This window comes from Lissotriton vulgaris, chromosome 11 (genome assembly GCF_964263255.1).
Source record: "Lissotriton vulgaris chromosome 11, aLisVul1.2, whole genome shotgun sequence".
NCBI lineage: Eukaryota > Metazoa > Chordata > Amphibia > Caudata > Salamandridae > Lissotriton > Lissotriton vulgaris.
In genome coordinates this window covers 941,959,979-941,976,280 of record NC_141699.1, presented here as the reverse complement: position 1 = coordinate 941,976,280, position 16,302 = coordinate 941,959,979, and the positions used below count along the sequence as shown (strand labels likewise).

At 44.7% G+C, this 16,302-nt stretch overlaps 1 protein-coding gene across 3 annotated transcripts in view; it reads right to left on the bottom strand.

Moving 5' to 3' along the window:
- Positions 1 to 16,302, bottom strand: part of LOC147683718 (uncharacterized) — a 665,741-nt gene that overhangs the window by 189,550 nt on the left and 459,889 nt on the right. For all 3 annotated transcript variants that reach the window (XM_086944090.1, XM_086944092.1, XM_086944091.1), the window contains exon 8: positions 10,513 to 10,684. In XM_086944090.1, coding sequence (XP_086800216.1) covers positions 10,513 to 10,684 — 172 coding nt within the window. The remainder of the gene's footprint in view (positions 1 to 10,512; positions 10,685 to 16,302) is intronic.

The window sequence follows — 16,302 nt, the reverse complement described above, 5'->3', positions numbered from 1 at the left end:
CCACCACCAAACTGGGCTATGAACCAAGAACACCAATGGGACTATGGCGACCCTTGGCAAATACAACAGTTCAGAGGTAGGGATTGGGTACCCCGTCCCTGGTATCCCAATAACAACCGTTTTGCAGATGGCGGATGGCAGGGCATCCAAACCTCCAACAGATTCGACAGCCTGGAGATGGTCGATTGACTTTATGTCCCTTTACCATCGATCCCAACTGTCAATAGGCGGTCGGTATCTGGGGTGGTTGTGCGACCTAACCCTGCCAGCCCTAGTCCTAACTCTGCTCTTACACTGGTACCTGTGTCTTCTAGTGGTCATATGGTTCTACATAAGTCTCCCGCACCCGAAATTTCTTTTACCCAACCCCCTTCATTTTGTCATCATCCTTTTAACACCCAATCCATTACCTGCAGGTCAGTAATCGGACCCTCAAAGATACCAGCTCAGGTAACTAAGCCGGGTGACCTTATATTGATATCCTGGAATATCGCTGGTATCGCAGGGAAGTTAAATACCCCTTTTTGGTCCAGATTCATAGGAGAAGGGTTCGATATAGTCCTCCTCCAAGAGACCTGGAGTCTGGATGATATTAATGTAGAAGGTTATTCTTCTTATTGCCTGAATGCCACCAAATCTAACTCTGGAAGGGCAAAGGGGGGTCTTTTGATTCTCCTTTCCAACAGACTGGAAACCTACAAAGTCAGAAGTAGCTCAAATGTGGGAGCTTACAGTCAGGTATTAAGGATTGCATGTGCTAAGGGTAAGGACCTAGTTCTTGTCAACTTTTATAATAATATTTTTGATGCCTCCAGAGGGAATATCCTGTACCCCCTGGAAAAAGAAATAGCTAAGGCTATAGGCATTTCAAAGAAGCAGTTAGACATTCTATGGGCTGGGGACTTTAATTTGCAGCCATGTCAGCTATCCAAGGGCAATCCATGCGGCTTTGGGGTGGAGCCGGATAATCCTAACGGGGGTGCGGGAAGGAGTGAGGATTTTCCCCACTTCCCACATTGCCATTATGGCTCTACCTTAAATAAACTGCTATCTAAACTAGATTTATCCCTATTAACTTGTAATAAAAATAAGCAGAATGCCACATGTCCCACCTTTACAGGGAGGGAAGCTGGGACTTTCATTGATCACATTTTGTTCTCAAGTAATGGGGACTATTTAAGCTTGTATGTGAGAGAGGAAAGTCTTAGCGACCACAATAGTATTTGTGTCACCCTTCCTTTAAGGGGCGTCACACATAGAACTGGGGAAACCTGCACCACCGATATAGTGTCCCAACGTCCAAATGGTCTGAGAATCAAATGGACGGGGGTCAATTCAGCGGCCAAACAGAGGGAGGTAATAACCAGTTGTAAAACTGAGATTAGCTATTGCCTTAAAGATGTTTTTAATCACGATCTTCTGATATCCCAATTTACTAATATTAATACCATCATTGAGGGTATCTTTACCAAGAAACCCTCAGTTAATAAACCGATTATAATGGGATGGTTTGATAAGCCCTGTACCGTAGCCCTACGGGAATTAAAACGCGCTTTAGGGCTCAAACCTCGTGATGGTATCAGCATCAAAGAAGCAAGGGTTAATTACAAATTGGCTATCTCGAACAGGAAAAAGGTACTACAGAGAGAAGCCTGGGATAAACTGAATGAAGCAGTTGAGACAAAAAATAGTAAACTTTACTGGGAAATAGTCAACAGTCCATTTTTAAACACAGAAGGTGTCCCAGAAATCACTTCTTATGTTGCCTGCGAGGACTGGGTCTCCCACTTCACTAAAATCTTTAATCCAGATAGGGTATCATTAACCCTACCCCTTGCTGATTCGCCAATGTGGTTACCTATACCGTTAGAGATTACGCTGCAAGAGGGACTAGAAGGCCTTGCTAACAGCAAGGGGGGGAAAGCCCCGGGACCTGATGGGGTGCCCATAGATTTATTAAAAACAGAACCTAACCTGTGGGCCCCCATTCTGGTTAGGACTTTTAACTGTGCAGCGGAAGGCAATTTCCCCCCCTCCTGGGGTCAATCGGTTATCATCCCTTTACATAAAAAAGGCAGCAAATCCGAGGCCTCCAACTATCGGCCAATCTCTTTATTGGATGCCTCAGTAAAGGTTATGAGTAGAATTCTGCTCAAAAGACTCGATACTTGGGCAGAAGATATGAATATTTTAACTAAAGTGCAATACGGCTTCAGGAAGGGGATGGGTACCCTGGAGCAATGCGTGAATTTGGATCTTTTAATTAATAAATACACAGTGGCTAAAAAGGGCAATTTATTTTTATGCTTTGCAGATCTGAGCAGCGCCTTTGATTTAGTTGATCACGGCATTCTTTGGCAGGTTTTATTGGAGCTAGGAGCACCAAAAGAAATAGTACATTGTTTGGCTAGGCTTTACCAGAAACTTTCCTGTAAAGTCCGATATGGTTCCCAGGGTGAATGTACACCATTCTTTAAGGTATCCAGGGGCATCCGCCAAGGATGCGTACTAGCTCCACTTTTATTTTCTCTTTTTATTAACTGTGTTGACCGTACCTTGGCTACCATACCCGCAGACGCCCCGCAGATTGGAGGCAATTCTGTCTCAATCTTACTTTATGCGGACGACGCGGTACTTTTATCACGCACTCAGATAGGCTTACAGCGTCTCATTGATGGTTTTATGTTGTTCATACAAAACAGGAGACTCTGTGTAAATAAATCTAAGACCTATGTTATGTTGTGTGGTGAGTCAGCCAATAAACAAAAGTCCAACTTCTATCTAGACAGCGATAAAATGTTACAAATTAAAACATTTTGTTATTTAGGAATCACCTATGCTAACGATGGGTCTTGGAAATCAGAGCTTGAAAATGCCAGGTTGAAAATGACTCGCTGTACTAGCAGCGTTTTTCGTTTTTCTTCTAAGCTCGGTTCGAGAAGCATCCGTGATATGATTAACATTTATAATATTCGCTGTGTTCCCTCGGCATTGTATGGGGCAGGGGTGTGGGGCCACACAGACGGCACCTCTCTCCAAAAAGAGGAGAACAAGTTCCTAAGAAAAGTGCTTTGTGTTCCCCACTCCGCTTCCATTCAATTAATCCATGACGAGGTTGGGGTTGAGTTTATCTCGGACTTAGCAGCCGTTCGCCCACTCTTATTGTGGCGTTCTATTTGGGCTAAGCCAGAAACTCGATTCACTCAAGAAATTATTCTTGACTGTATAGGCCTGGACTTTTCTTTACGTATTCCTTGGCTGAAATATATTAGTTATTGGTTTAAGATTTTGTTTGATATTGATGTTCTTGCTGACCCAGAACTTGTGGTAGCAATACCCAAAAAAGAGATCAAACAAACTTTTTTGATGTACAAAAAGAAAGGGCGAGATGAGGTATATGGTAAGCTAACTACTGTGAAGTTCTATAGAGAACTTAACTTACCATCGGGGTTCCAAGTTTATCTCCTACATGTTTGTCGCCCATCTCATCAATATGTTTTAACCCGCGTCAGGTTGGGTATCGTACACCATTTAGTTGCGTTTCCAATACAGAAACAGAAATCGGAAACTCCCTGCCCTTGCGACAATGTTTCACGTCAGAGTTGCTGCCATTTCTTACTTTTTTGTAAATTCTATCACTTTTTAAGATTAAGGTATTTAAAACCCATATTTATTAAATATAACATACAGACTTTTAAGAAAGCCCTTGCGTTACTTTCAGCATTAGAAAATGCGGACATATGTTTTTTTGTTGCCACTTTTATTTTGAAATGTACAGCTGCCAGGAAAAGTATTGTATTGCCATGATTTCTATACTCCTGTCTGTACTTTCCGATTAACGTACAGTTGCCAGGATAAGCATTTTGTGCCAATTTATTTATTCCTGTCTGTACGATTTTAACTCTTATAATTGAGATCCAATATTTAAACGCTTGTATCTTATCCCCACATGAATTATCTTGGATTCCCCTGTATAAATTTTGTAACAACTTCTTTTTAATGCTATGGATTGATTTCATGTTTTGCTTGTATGATTTGTTTGCAAATCGAATAAAAGCTTTGAAATTGAATTGACTAAATGGATGTTTGCGGAAATATATGCGGGCATGAACTCCCAGCCCTGACATTGGGTTGCATTAAGCACTTATCGCCCAGGTTAAGGCATAGCACTTCCCTCAAGCCCTGCCGTGACGGCCGCCTCGCGCCGCGCAGCTGTTATTTTTTGAACGCTGAAAGCTGCAGCTGGGTGTTTTCCTTCTCCAAGAACCCCCTGGAGCTGGTGAGGGGAGCTCAGGCTGAAAGGAGACAAAGGCCGCGAGCCGCAGGTGATGGCAGTCTCTGAGGTAAAAGCACTTTGTGGAAATGAGACACCTAAGTGGGTGTTTGTGTTTAAAAGAAAGAGAAAACAAGCAGCAATATCGAGAGGTGGTGGGGGGTTAAGGGGTAGGGAGAGACAGCCGGGCAGGCTAGAAAGAACTTTGTGGAAATGAGACACCTAAGTGGGTGTTTGTATTTAAAAGAAAGAGAAAACAAGCAGCAATATCGAGAGGTGATGGGGGTTAAGGGGTAGGGAGAGACGGCTTGGCAGGCTGCGATGGGCTGGTGGGAGGAGAAATGTGAGTGTGTCAGGGAGGGGGTGGGCAGGCTGATCAGCTGCGGAGCGGATCTCTTTGAAGGAAAGCAATTAGGGGGGAGGTGGGAGGGAGGCTGATAGGCAAAAGGCTCGGTGCAGATGTCAGATTAGAGGGAGGGGGTGGGCTGCCTGCAACTCGAGTGACCATATGGAGAGGGAGGGGGGTGGGCTGCCTGCTGGGAGAAGCTTGTGTGCCTTTGATGATCGAATGCAAGCTCCTGCATGAGGAGCTTGTGGTCACGTGATTTCACGTGAACTGTTGAAAATCCTCATTGTAAAAAGTCAGCTTTGTGGATGGATGGCAAAAGGTCTCTCTACGAGACCTAAAAAAGTAATGAGAGAAATATTAAAGCCACCCACTGGTGAGCTACATGTGGGGTGTAAGTCCCTGTAAGTTCCTAGAGAGCCCACAATAGGTCTTTTGCATCCAGCCAGATTGTGCTGCATAGTACACTAAATCTAAAAACACCCAGTCCACCTCATTCTTGCCATGTATAGACCCAAATCTAATGTTCATGCAGTTATTAAAATACTATAGTAACTGGGAAGTGGATGACCAGATTGGGTGGGTTGGAAAGTTGGGAAACAAAAGCAGCAGGGAGAAAAAGCTAGGCAGGAGCATGCAAAACAAAATTGACACGCACGTGTGCACCGCATGCTGCTGTTCGCACGGATTTTTAAGCACAAAATGTGCCACCGGTGCAAAGTGACAGTGCGATGAGCATTTTTTTGCCATTTACAGAACCCTGCGAAATTTCATGGAATTTTTATTTAACCCTGTGGAATTACACAGAGTGAAATGCTACTAGTTCTGCCCAGGCCTAGTGGTGAACCGGCTTCGAGTGCCAGCCTTGTCTCAACAGCCTGTGATTCTGGGCAAATCACTTAACCTCCTGGGAACTTATATAGCAGATGCTCATGTAAAGCGCTGCACTGCCTTTGGATCAAGTTTGCGCTGTATATAACTGCAAAATAAATAATAAAGCGTCTGGGCACTCCAGTAGTCTCCTGCTCTCCCACTTTTTTCAAAGTAATGTACAAGAGAGGCTGGAACTGGGCACCTCTTCCAGATTGGGCGAACTACTGCCACATTATTGAACCTCCACATCCGGGACGGCTGCCATTACTCTCTCAGTAGCCTTTTTTCACTGAATACATTTTCAGCTACATGTATTGGTAGCAGCTGGAAACAAAATAGGATGGCCGGTCTGAATAGTATGACTATCCTGTTGGAGACATCATTGTTAAATTCAAAGGACTTTGTTTGCTTTCTGTGTTTCTACGAAAGGAAACCTCTGAAGGATTACACCAAATGTAAAATTGTTGCTTAAAAGCAGGTTTCACTATATCCCTTTGTTGAAAAGAGACATTTGCTTGCTTTCCAACCCAAGCCCAGACTGACCCATTGTCTTTCTGTATGTGGCAATCAGCGGCATACAGAATGACAAAGGGCGGGTGGGGCTGCTATTGTGCTCCGAGGAGGAGTGTAAGGCGGCCCCATAAAGGGGCTAAGGCTTCTCACAGGGGAGGTGCGCTGCTCCCTGTGATGGCCAAAATTACGGACAAAAGGCATCTGAAAAAAGGATCCTCACGGACAACTGACGTGAGGTCCAATTTACGGACTGTCCGTGAAATTTACGGACGGTTGGTCACCCTAATCTATCTGTCTGTCTGTCTGTCTGTCTGTCTGTCTGTCTGTCTGTCTGTCTGTCTGTCTATCTATCTATCAATCTATACACATCTATCTGTCTGTCTGTCTGTCTGTCTATCTATCAATCTATCTATCTATCTTGTTGTTTTGGGAAAAACAACCACGTTTATAGAACGACTGAGCAAAAAATGTTTCACTTGGCATTTTTACTGCATGTTATAAAGAAAAGGTTTTACTTTTTACAAACTAGTTTGAGTTAAATCATTTTGAAGGCAGAACACAAGCAAGATCTGGAATTTTAATTAACAGTGTTAACGAAATGTATTCTAAAAGTGTGAAGCCCAGCAGAATAGCCTGCGGCACAGAGAACGGACATACTATTTACTTTTCTAGAATTAAATTGTTGATGAAGTTAAAAAGTACACCATATAGTATTGAAAAAGTTACAATGCCTAATAGGTGCGGGGTATATTTTAGGCAAGATCTGGCTTGTTTTGCGACAGGTACAAACAGTTCCAGATCACCAAATAGGCAAAGTAGCCGTTCCTTTTAGGGCCCCGCAACAACAGATCAAAATAATATTGATTTGATCTTGAAAGAAAATTGCAATCAAGCTTTCTTAAATTGTTTCCAATTAATTTTTGTTTAATAATTGTTAATGTTTCGTTTTGTGTAATAAAATTGTCGTATTAAAATTGTTGGATAAATTAAAAACATATTAGGAGATCATTTGCGAGGGGGGCCTGGAAATTTCGACTGCCTGAGGGCGTCCACACTGTTTAATTCGGCACTGAAGTACAAACCATATTCGGGATAATGTACCACCACCCGGGTATTTGGAAGTCAACACGGAATTCCTTGCCCATGAAGTACCAGACCAAGTGCCTTTGTAAGATCTTGGATTTCGGGGTTGACTTGCAGTATCTTTCCAATGTACCTTTGCGGAGTACTTTATTCCATATATTAGGGATTCTACCCAGTCACAGAGCTTGCAAGATTTAACATGTGAAGTGTAGATAGTCCATTAAATCCCTTACAGAGGGGGGAAAAGAGGGGCTGGATGTTTATGTTGATTGATCTCAGCAGTCGGTTGAGTTGTATATTGTTCTCCACAAGTCCTAGATGTGTGAAGCGAGTCTTATCTTTGCAAGGATGCCTCATTGTGGTTAGTATCTTCAGACCTGTGGCAATTTTCCAAGTAATGCAGAGAGGAATAAATGTCTCTGAATCAGGATACTGGACATGTGTGTGTTAGGTTGTTGTGTGTGTGTGCATGCGTGCGCATGTTTACTACTCATATTTGAGGATTTAACTCTTGGAAACATCTGACCTTTTTTTTTGTTTTTTCGCTTTTCAGGCACACCTTACCTGCCGATTGCCAGAAGGACTGTGACACCACACAGCCAGCTGCCAGCAGCCAAGCCACTGATTTGGAATTGGATGTACAGTATTACACTTTTCTTTTAACCTTTCTTTCATCCAGAGCAGAATTATTTTTCCCTTTGACAGACCGCTTTTCTGAGACCATCATGAAACATGTAGGTGCTCCCTTCTTGTCCCCACACTTGACTCCCACCGAAGCCTACCATTCCTTTTCCATGAGTAGCTAGGGTGGGAATCACATCGAAGGCTACCAATCCTTTTCCGTGAGTAGCCAGGGTGGTACTGACCAGTCCTTTTCTATGAGTAGCCAGGGTGGAAATCAAACCGAACGCTACCAATCCTTTTCCATGCGTAGCCAGGGTGGGAATCACACTGAAGGCTACCAATCCTTTTCCATGAGTAGCCAGGGTGGGAATCACACTGAAGGCTACCAATCCTTTTCCATGAGTAGCCAGGGTGGGAATCACACTGAAGGCTACCAATCCTTTTCCATGCGTAGCCAGGGTGGGAATCACACTGAAGGCTACCAATCCTTTTCCATGAGTAGCCAGGGTGGGACTCCCACCGAAGTCTACCAGTCCTTTTCCATGAGTAGCCAGGGTGGGACTCCCACCGAAGTCTACCAGTCCTTTTCCATGAGTAGCTAGGGTGGGAATCACACCGAAGGCTACCAGTCCTATTCCATGAGTAGCTAGGGTGGGAATCACACCGAAGGCTACAGTCCTATTCCATGAGTAGCTAGGGTGGGAATCACACCGAAGGCTACCAGTCCTATTCCATGAGTAGCTAGGGTGGGAATCACACCGAAGGCTACCAGTCCTATTCCATGAGTAGCTATGGTGGGAATCACACCGAAGGCTACCAATCCTTTTCCATGAGTAGCCAGGGTGAGAATCACACCAAAGGCTACCTGTCCTTTTCCATAAGTAGCCAGGGCATAAAATAATGTGCATTTTTCATTACTCATAGAGTTGTGCTTCTGTGCGTGTTCACAAGATTTTGCTTGCCCATCCTTCCTGAACTAGAACTATCCTCTTCCAATCTCGCTCTTAACCTCTGCACAAAAGGCCTTCTAAATAGACCGGTATTCCCAACGAAAAAATGGATTTATGTACATAAATGCTGATCAGGGCAGATTAGGGGACCAAATGCACCCTTGGCAAAAATGCTCAAGCCAGTAACATGCTCTTCATCTTCTTGCTTAGGCTCTCTCTTTCTATCCATTCATTCTTGCTCTCACCTTCTCTCTCTTTTCCCTTTCTGATTACTTTTTCTTTATCTTCACTTTCCCTTCCTCCTTCCCTCTCTTTCTCGCTATTTCTTGAAGCCGCCCTGTGCCTACACCAATTAGCCTCTGGAAGCTGGAGAAAGTGACAGCCCCGGCCCTGGGCACTCTAGGTGGCACTCTGATGGCTCCAGGTTACCAGGGAAATGCCTAGAGGACTAAAATGCCTGCCCCTGAGGCTGATTCTGTAAAATCATAGTTTCTCTTTCTGATGCAGAAATCCATGTTTTATGCCTGACACTTGGGAGCAGAAAAGTGTTGGAGTCCGCTTTTAAGACATCAATGGGCCTCATTTACAAAGATTTTGCGGTGAGTGGGTATGATTATTCTAGGTGTTACCTCCTCTTGTATTGCTTTTGGCTTACTTTTGAAATCCGGGCAATACACCAGGAGTACTCCTGGCTTACTACTGGAATATAGGGGTTTTATAAAAGCAGGTCACACATAATCATACCAAATCTCTGTGAATTGCTAGATTCAGAGAAAACATTATTCCCCAATCAATGTACAGGAGTTTTTTATTGCAGATTTATATAGCAGGAACTCGACCCGAACGTATCGGAACGCCTTACACGAGCACCAGTTAGGTTACACAAGGATACGTTCATTTTTGGTAGGCACGGGGAGATTAAGGGCCTGATGTATCAAAGGGTTTACCCATTCTGTGTCAATGGGAAAATGTGTTCATACATAAGGCCCTAAGGGCTAGATGTAGGTAATTCTAATTTACAGACTCATAAATACCGAATTTTACTGATTCGGTATTTATGAATCGGTAAATTAGAAGGAGGGAGATGTAGCTAATTTTTAAAGGTGAATTACCGAATCGTTAACATTCGGTATTTACCGATTCGGTAAATACCGAATCGGTATTGCCCATTGATTCCTATGGGCCTTGAAGCCCATAGGAATCAATGGGCAATACTGATTCGGTATTTTCCGAATCGGTAAATACCGAATCCTGCAAGGGTGCAGGGGGTGTCACTTTGACACCCTCTAGCACCCCAAGCACAGGCTTGTGTGCCATGTGGCACACATACATGCCCTAAGGGCATGTCTGTGTGTCACATGGCACAGGTGTGCATGCACAGATGTGCATGCACACCTGAATTCAGTATTTTACCACCCAATAGGATTGGGTGGTAAAATACTGACATTTAAGGGCCTGTGGCACTCTTAGGAGTGTCACCTACATATGGATTTACCGAATCGGTAAATATACTGATTTGGTATTTTACCGATTCTGTATATTTACCGATTCGGTAAATTTACAGAATCTGTAAAATATAGGCCCCCTACATCTGAAAACCCTAATACCGGTCGGTAACAGCCGAATTCGGCCGTTACCGACTGGTATTAGGGCTCCTACATCTGGCCCTAAGTGATTTGCCCAGAATCACCGGATGCTGAGCCGACGCCGAGGCTCGAACCTGATTTCCCAGCTCCAAAGTCGGCAGCTCTGGTCGTTAGGCCACATCCTCTCCCAGTGTCTAAAGGCTGAACAACATTGTTGTTTACAATAAATAAGTACAACGGTTAAGAGCCAGAAATGCATCTTACCTCTGCAGAGACATGAGGGCTGAGCGTCTTTTCGCATATTGTTTGGAAAGGAGTTCTTGGGTGGGCACGGAAACGTGGGCAGGATCTGCAACATACCACATTGTATCTGAAATGCTGAGCTTTAGAGCTTCCACCAAAACATGGATGTAATCCGTTGAGTTATGAAGCATTGCTAAAAAAAATAGCAAGAAGGCAGGGGTCAAATTATAAAACTGAGAGCACGTTTATTTAGACAATTTTGAATGTTTCATTTCTTAAAATATATTAAACGATCTTTATATTAATGTCAGGGATGGTCCGCATCATTTAGCTATATGCTGTTTTTTCAGAGATTGGCTGAAAATGTTGTAACCGCTTGGAAAAACATACCAACATTTCTAGATAAATAATCACATAGGGGCCGATATACAGAACTAATCTGAGATAAAATCTTAAATTTACTAATTTTGGTATTCACAGAAGGCATTTAGTAGTAGTAAAGTTAGGACTCCTAACTTTACTACTACTAAACTGAGATAAAATCCTAAACGTACTACTTTTGGTATTCACAGAAGGCATTTAGTAGTAGTAAAGTTAGGACTCCTAACTTTACTACTACTAAACTGAGATAAAATCCTAAACGTACTACTTTTGGTATTCACAGAAGGCATTTAGTAGTAGTAAAGTTAGGAGTCCTAACTTTACTACTACTAAATGCCTTCAGTGAATAGCAAAATTAGTAAGTACGTTTATTATTTTATCTAAGTTTAGTAGTAGTAAAGTCCTAACTTTACTACTACTACTAAATGCCTTCTGTGAATACCAAAAGTACTAAATTTAGGATTTGATCTCAGATTAGTTCTGTGAATCGCCCCATAGGAATCACACTGGCTCCTGGTCATGGCCGCTCATAGCTCCTATCACAAATTATAAAATTATGAAGGCATAATAGAAATGGCAGGAGTCCTCTGAGCCAAATAATATAAAGATAATCCCAGATTACACAGCAAAACTCAGACATCTTTCAGAAAGCAATACTTGGGAAGAAAAAAAGTCCTAACTAATCTGCAAAAAAACAATAACAAGGGAAAATGGCAGGAGAACAAGCAAGGTCTATGGCTCAAGGAGCAGTAGTAAAGGCCTAAAAGAAGACGACGATCTAGAAAAATGGCTTTTAACCAGACAATGCTTAAGGGCGAGTCCGAAAATGTTCACAAATTAGATCGACTGATCCTTCATCATCACCTCACAATGCTAGACCAATTGCCTCCAGTTTATGAACAAGAGAACTATGCTACAGGCTAGACTTCGGACTCAAATGGCTACTACTTTATGACCCTCAGATTAGAATAATACCCACCTTAAGGAAGAAAAAAGGATAGCATCAAACGAGAGCTATGAAGGGGATTAGTATATGTGCGGGGATTCCCCCTAGTTCAGCGTCACAGCATCAAGATCACATGTCATGGAGCTGGTACAAAAAGGAGGAAGGCACAAAGGGCGCTGAGAACTAACCTCATTGATTGAGGTTTACAGAGCTGCGTTTGAGAGGAGTTTGTTGGAGATCACAGTTTTAGGAAGGTTCATCGCCTGTCCCATGGTTGGGGGAGGCTCATCCACCCAGTTTCTATGACAGATTTAACTGTATGAAGTATAGGGAGAGGGATAAGCGGTGGCAGTGACTGGCATTTTATAGGTTACAAATTCTTCATACACAGCAAGTGATACCCTTTAATTCAGATTAAAACTGTAGACAAATGGGAAAATCGCATAGACAAACCATGATGACAGCAGGGTGGGTATCGAATAGAAAACATGGAATGTTGATGGGCTCCTAAACAAAGTAAAAGGAGGGGCAATATTGCAGAAACAATTAGGCCAGCAAAATAATGTGGCCCAGATAGTCGCATGCTTTAAGAAAGACACCTGATTGGATCAAAACACAACTTCTTGGCCAGATATGGTTTTGGACAGGTGTTACAAGTGTGCTTTTTCCAGAGGCTCAAGAGGGGTAGCAATACCCTTTCAAAGACCATTCCTATTCCACTTGATTAAAGTTTGGCATTATAGGAGTATAATGATGTGTGGGTCAGAGGGAGATACTACTGTAACATGCCTAAACATATACACACCCCCTGATGTAGTTGAAATCTTTTCTGCAAATGTTTGGTGTACTGCCCATAGAAGCCCCACTAGGACTCCCTGTTCTTTCAGGGGTCCTCAATGGGGTGTTGAACATGTGATTAGATAGACACAGTCTGCAAGGTATGAGTGTCAAGGCTGTTACTCTACTCCCAGGAGCGGCCTGGGCAGGTAAGAGCGGTTGGGCGGGGTGGGGGGGACTCGACAGACGATGCTGAGGGGAAATTAAATAAATAATTAATTTTCCCTCATCGTCATCTGTCAAATCCCTCCCCCCACCCCCTCTTCAACCGTTCTTACCTGCACGGGCCTCGCCTGGTAATTCCTCTTGGAGCCTTCACAATGGCAGATAATGTGCAGGATACATGGCGTCAGTGTCACCCATATGACTGGGCGTATAAGTTCTTCTCTGGGGTCCAACGATCCCTTTTCCAAACTGTCTATTACCTGTCACAAATGACCAATGTGAGTAAAGTTACTGGGGCATATATGGCATATATACATGCAAAGTGGCCCTCAAATTTTGCACCAGTTTGCATACTAATTGGGGACGAGAAGTCCAACACCTTGACATGTGGTGGCTTAGTGATTGCTGGCTGCTGAATACTTAAATTTGGAACAGTCTGAGAGAGGAGACCAAACAATATATCAAGCAAAATTTAGGGATATTGAATTCATCAGTGGTGGTTTGGGAAGCCATAAACCTATAGTGAGAAGCAGAGCCCCAGGAAACATTGCAGAACTCAAAAAAGAGGGGCAGGCAAATATGCTTAAAGTAGAGTCATGACCCTGAACCTCCATAGACAGTAAAGAAAACAGAGCCACATCAACATGTCTGTAATGTACAAGGCCACAAAGGTCTGGCTTTGCCTCCCAGAGTGGGTTCTATTACCATGTTGATAAGGCCAGCAAATTGTTATATCGGCTCAGTAAAAGAGAATGCCCAAACCACTTTGTGGCAGGAATTACAAATGCAGAAGGGCTTTTTATTACAGACCCCATGGTAATTGCTAAGGAATATGCTAGGTTCTCTTGTACAGTATATGGCCCGAGCCTTGACAATCAAGGAGAAGCTCTAGATGAATTCCTCCTTGACCTCCTTATTGGGAGCTTTTCAGATGTGGAAAGGGGTTATGTTCACTGTTCGCAGTTGAGGAGTTTTCAAAGACGATTAACCAGATGCCGTCGGGATAACACACCAGGCCGAATAGACTCCTCTTTGCATTGTTTTAGGGATATTCCAATCTGTTGAACCCCACTTATTAGTAATGCACTCTAACTCTAAAGCAGTGGGATCATTGCCACCACACCAAAACTGGGCAGACCTGCTGGCTGCTCCAACTTGTACAGACTACTATCTCTTATCAATGTGGAGTCCAAGTACTTGCCAAAACCCTAGTGAATCACTTGATAGCTGCAATTAGTTGTAATTTGCTCACTTGCCAAACACGTCAACGTGACCGAACATTCGATGTCTAATCAAAGCACTGGCACCAGATGGGCGACGGCACCCACAGCTTTCAGTCGATAACCTGACCTGGAAGTTCCTATTTGCTCTCCTGGAATGATTGAGCTGGGACCCAACTCCCTATCATATACATAGGCCTCTTGTTAGAACTGGCTATTTCTGGTAGGCTAAGGCTGACGCAAAAGCCAGGCAGAAACCACCATTCTAGTCAGGGCAAGGAAGTCACACGCCAAGATAACCCCTGCTCACCCCCTTGGTAGCTTGGCACAAGCAGTAAGGCTAAACTCGGAGGCAATGTGTAAAGCATTTGCGCCAGCGCACAACAGCAACAACATACTAGGCACACCACAAAAGAGACTCCACACAAGGTTATTATAAAAATAACTTTTGTATTGTAAAAACACATCAGATAAAATCACACATATACATTGTGCCAACTGGCATGGGCAATATTCACATGGGATTATGTACAGGACAGGGCCACATGGGCCACTGTCATAATCAGCACTTAGTAGAAATGAAATACTGTCAGAAATTAGAATAAAGGAATATAAAATCACTGTAGCACAAAGTAACAGTTAGAAATCACAGCCAGTATCTACTACCAACAGGTAAGTACCACCTACGCAACCCTAAACACCTTAGGAGCATGTCACGCAGGGGACCAGGACCCCACTAGGACCACCTGTACTAAAAAGAACAACCACCTAAGCATAAAATACATTTAGGGGTATACCAGAACACATTACCCATGATGCAGGAAACACATTCAGAGGAGTAATAAAGAGAAACACATGATGCCTAAAACATTCAGAGGTGTTAAGAATAAAGCACATGATGCAATAAAATACATTCAGGGGTGCAGCGCAAGAAGACACATGATGCCTAAACATTCAGAGGTGCAGCGCATGGAAAGAAAGACACATGATGCCTAAAAACATTCAGAGGTGCCAGAACAACACAATAGCGCAAAAACACACAGTAGGCAATCACTATTAAAAACATAGGAATCACATTGCGCATAACTTACATATGCCACCACCTGTGGCAGTCCCTAGGCCAACTGGCCTTGATGGGGCAAGGAGGCCCTGTGTCCAATGTCAGGGCGCGCTGCCATGCAGCGCCAGTCCAAAAGTACCAAAATCCTAAACGTGGCAGCTGCCCACAAAGTGCTGGGCAGCTGGGGAACAACAAAACTGCGCCAGGGCCCTCACTGGCCCTTAGGCGCCAACTGCGCCACTGCTGGAGCCACACAGGCTCTGGGCATATCGCACATGCCCCAGACGGTGGAGCTCTCAGGCTCTAAAAACAATGGTGCCCTGAGCCTCACCGGACTCTAACCCTCACACTCGGAGGTAGGAGGGGGCGGGCACCGGCAATGTGCCCGACGCCCCCTCTATCTAATGTGGCCCTCTCTGGAGCCAAACAGGCTCTCAAACAAATTAGGGTCCCTCTGAGCCTTTCCGGGCTCATACATGTTGGGGCGACCCACTGCCAGCTGGGGCCGCCCTGACTCAGCCTAGAGCCTCTCGCGGGCTCTGCAACCACGGTGGGGCGACCCACTGCCATTCGGGGCCGCCCTTCCTCAGTGCCTCGACCGGCACCAACCGCAGCCACACGGAGCCCCCCCAGCCCTGCCGACTCACCGGGCTCTCAGGGGGGGGCTCCTCGGGGCGGCGGCTCTCCTTCGCTCGCGGTGGGGGCCGGCACCGACAATGTGCCTCGCGCCCCCTCCGCAAGTCTCTGCCTGCCGCTCCTCTCCTCACTCGGAGAGCTTCACTGGCGGTGGGGGCGGCAACCGACAATGTGCCCCGCGCCCCCTCCGCTCTCTCCTCACGCTTCACCCGGTCCCCCATCCCGGGACCGGGACGTCCCGCGTCGTCTCTCGGCCGCCATCCTTCCTCTTCTCTCCACCTCACAGGCTGCGGGCGGGACTTCCGGCCGGTCGCTCTGCAATTGGCCGGCCGGCCGAGCACTTCCGGGTCGCCGCGGGCAGCGCGGCGGCCCGATTCAGGCAGGCAGGCGGGCAGGCATTAAAAATATCGGCGTGGGCAGCCGAAGTTAAATAAAATTAAAAATAAGCGAGGTGGGCACTCGCAAAGTAAATAATCAAATAAGCGGGGTGGCACCCGCCAATCCTCAAGCAAAATGCGTGCAACGAAATGCTCGAAATGCAGCCAGGAGCGCTCTCAAGCGCTAGG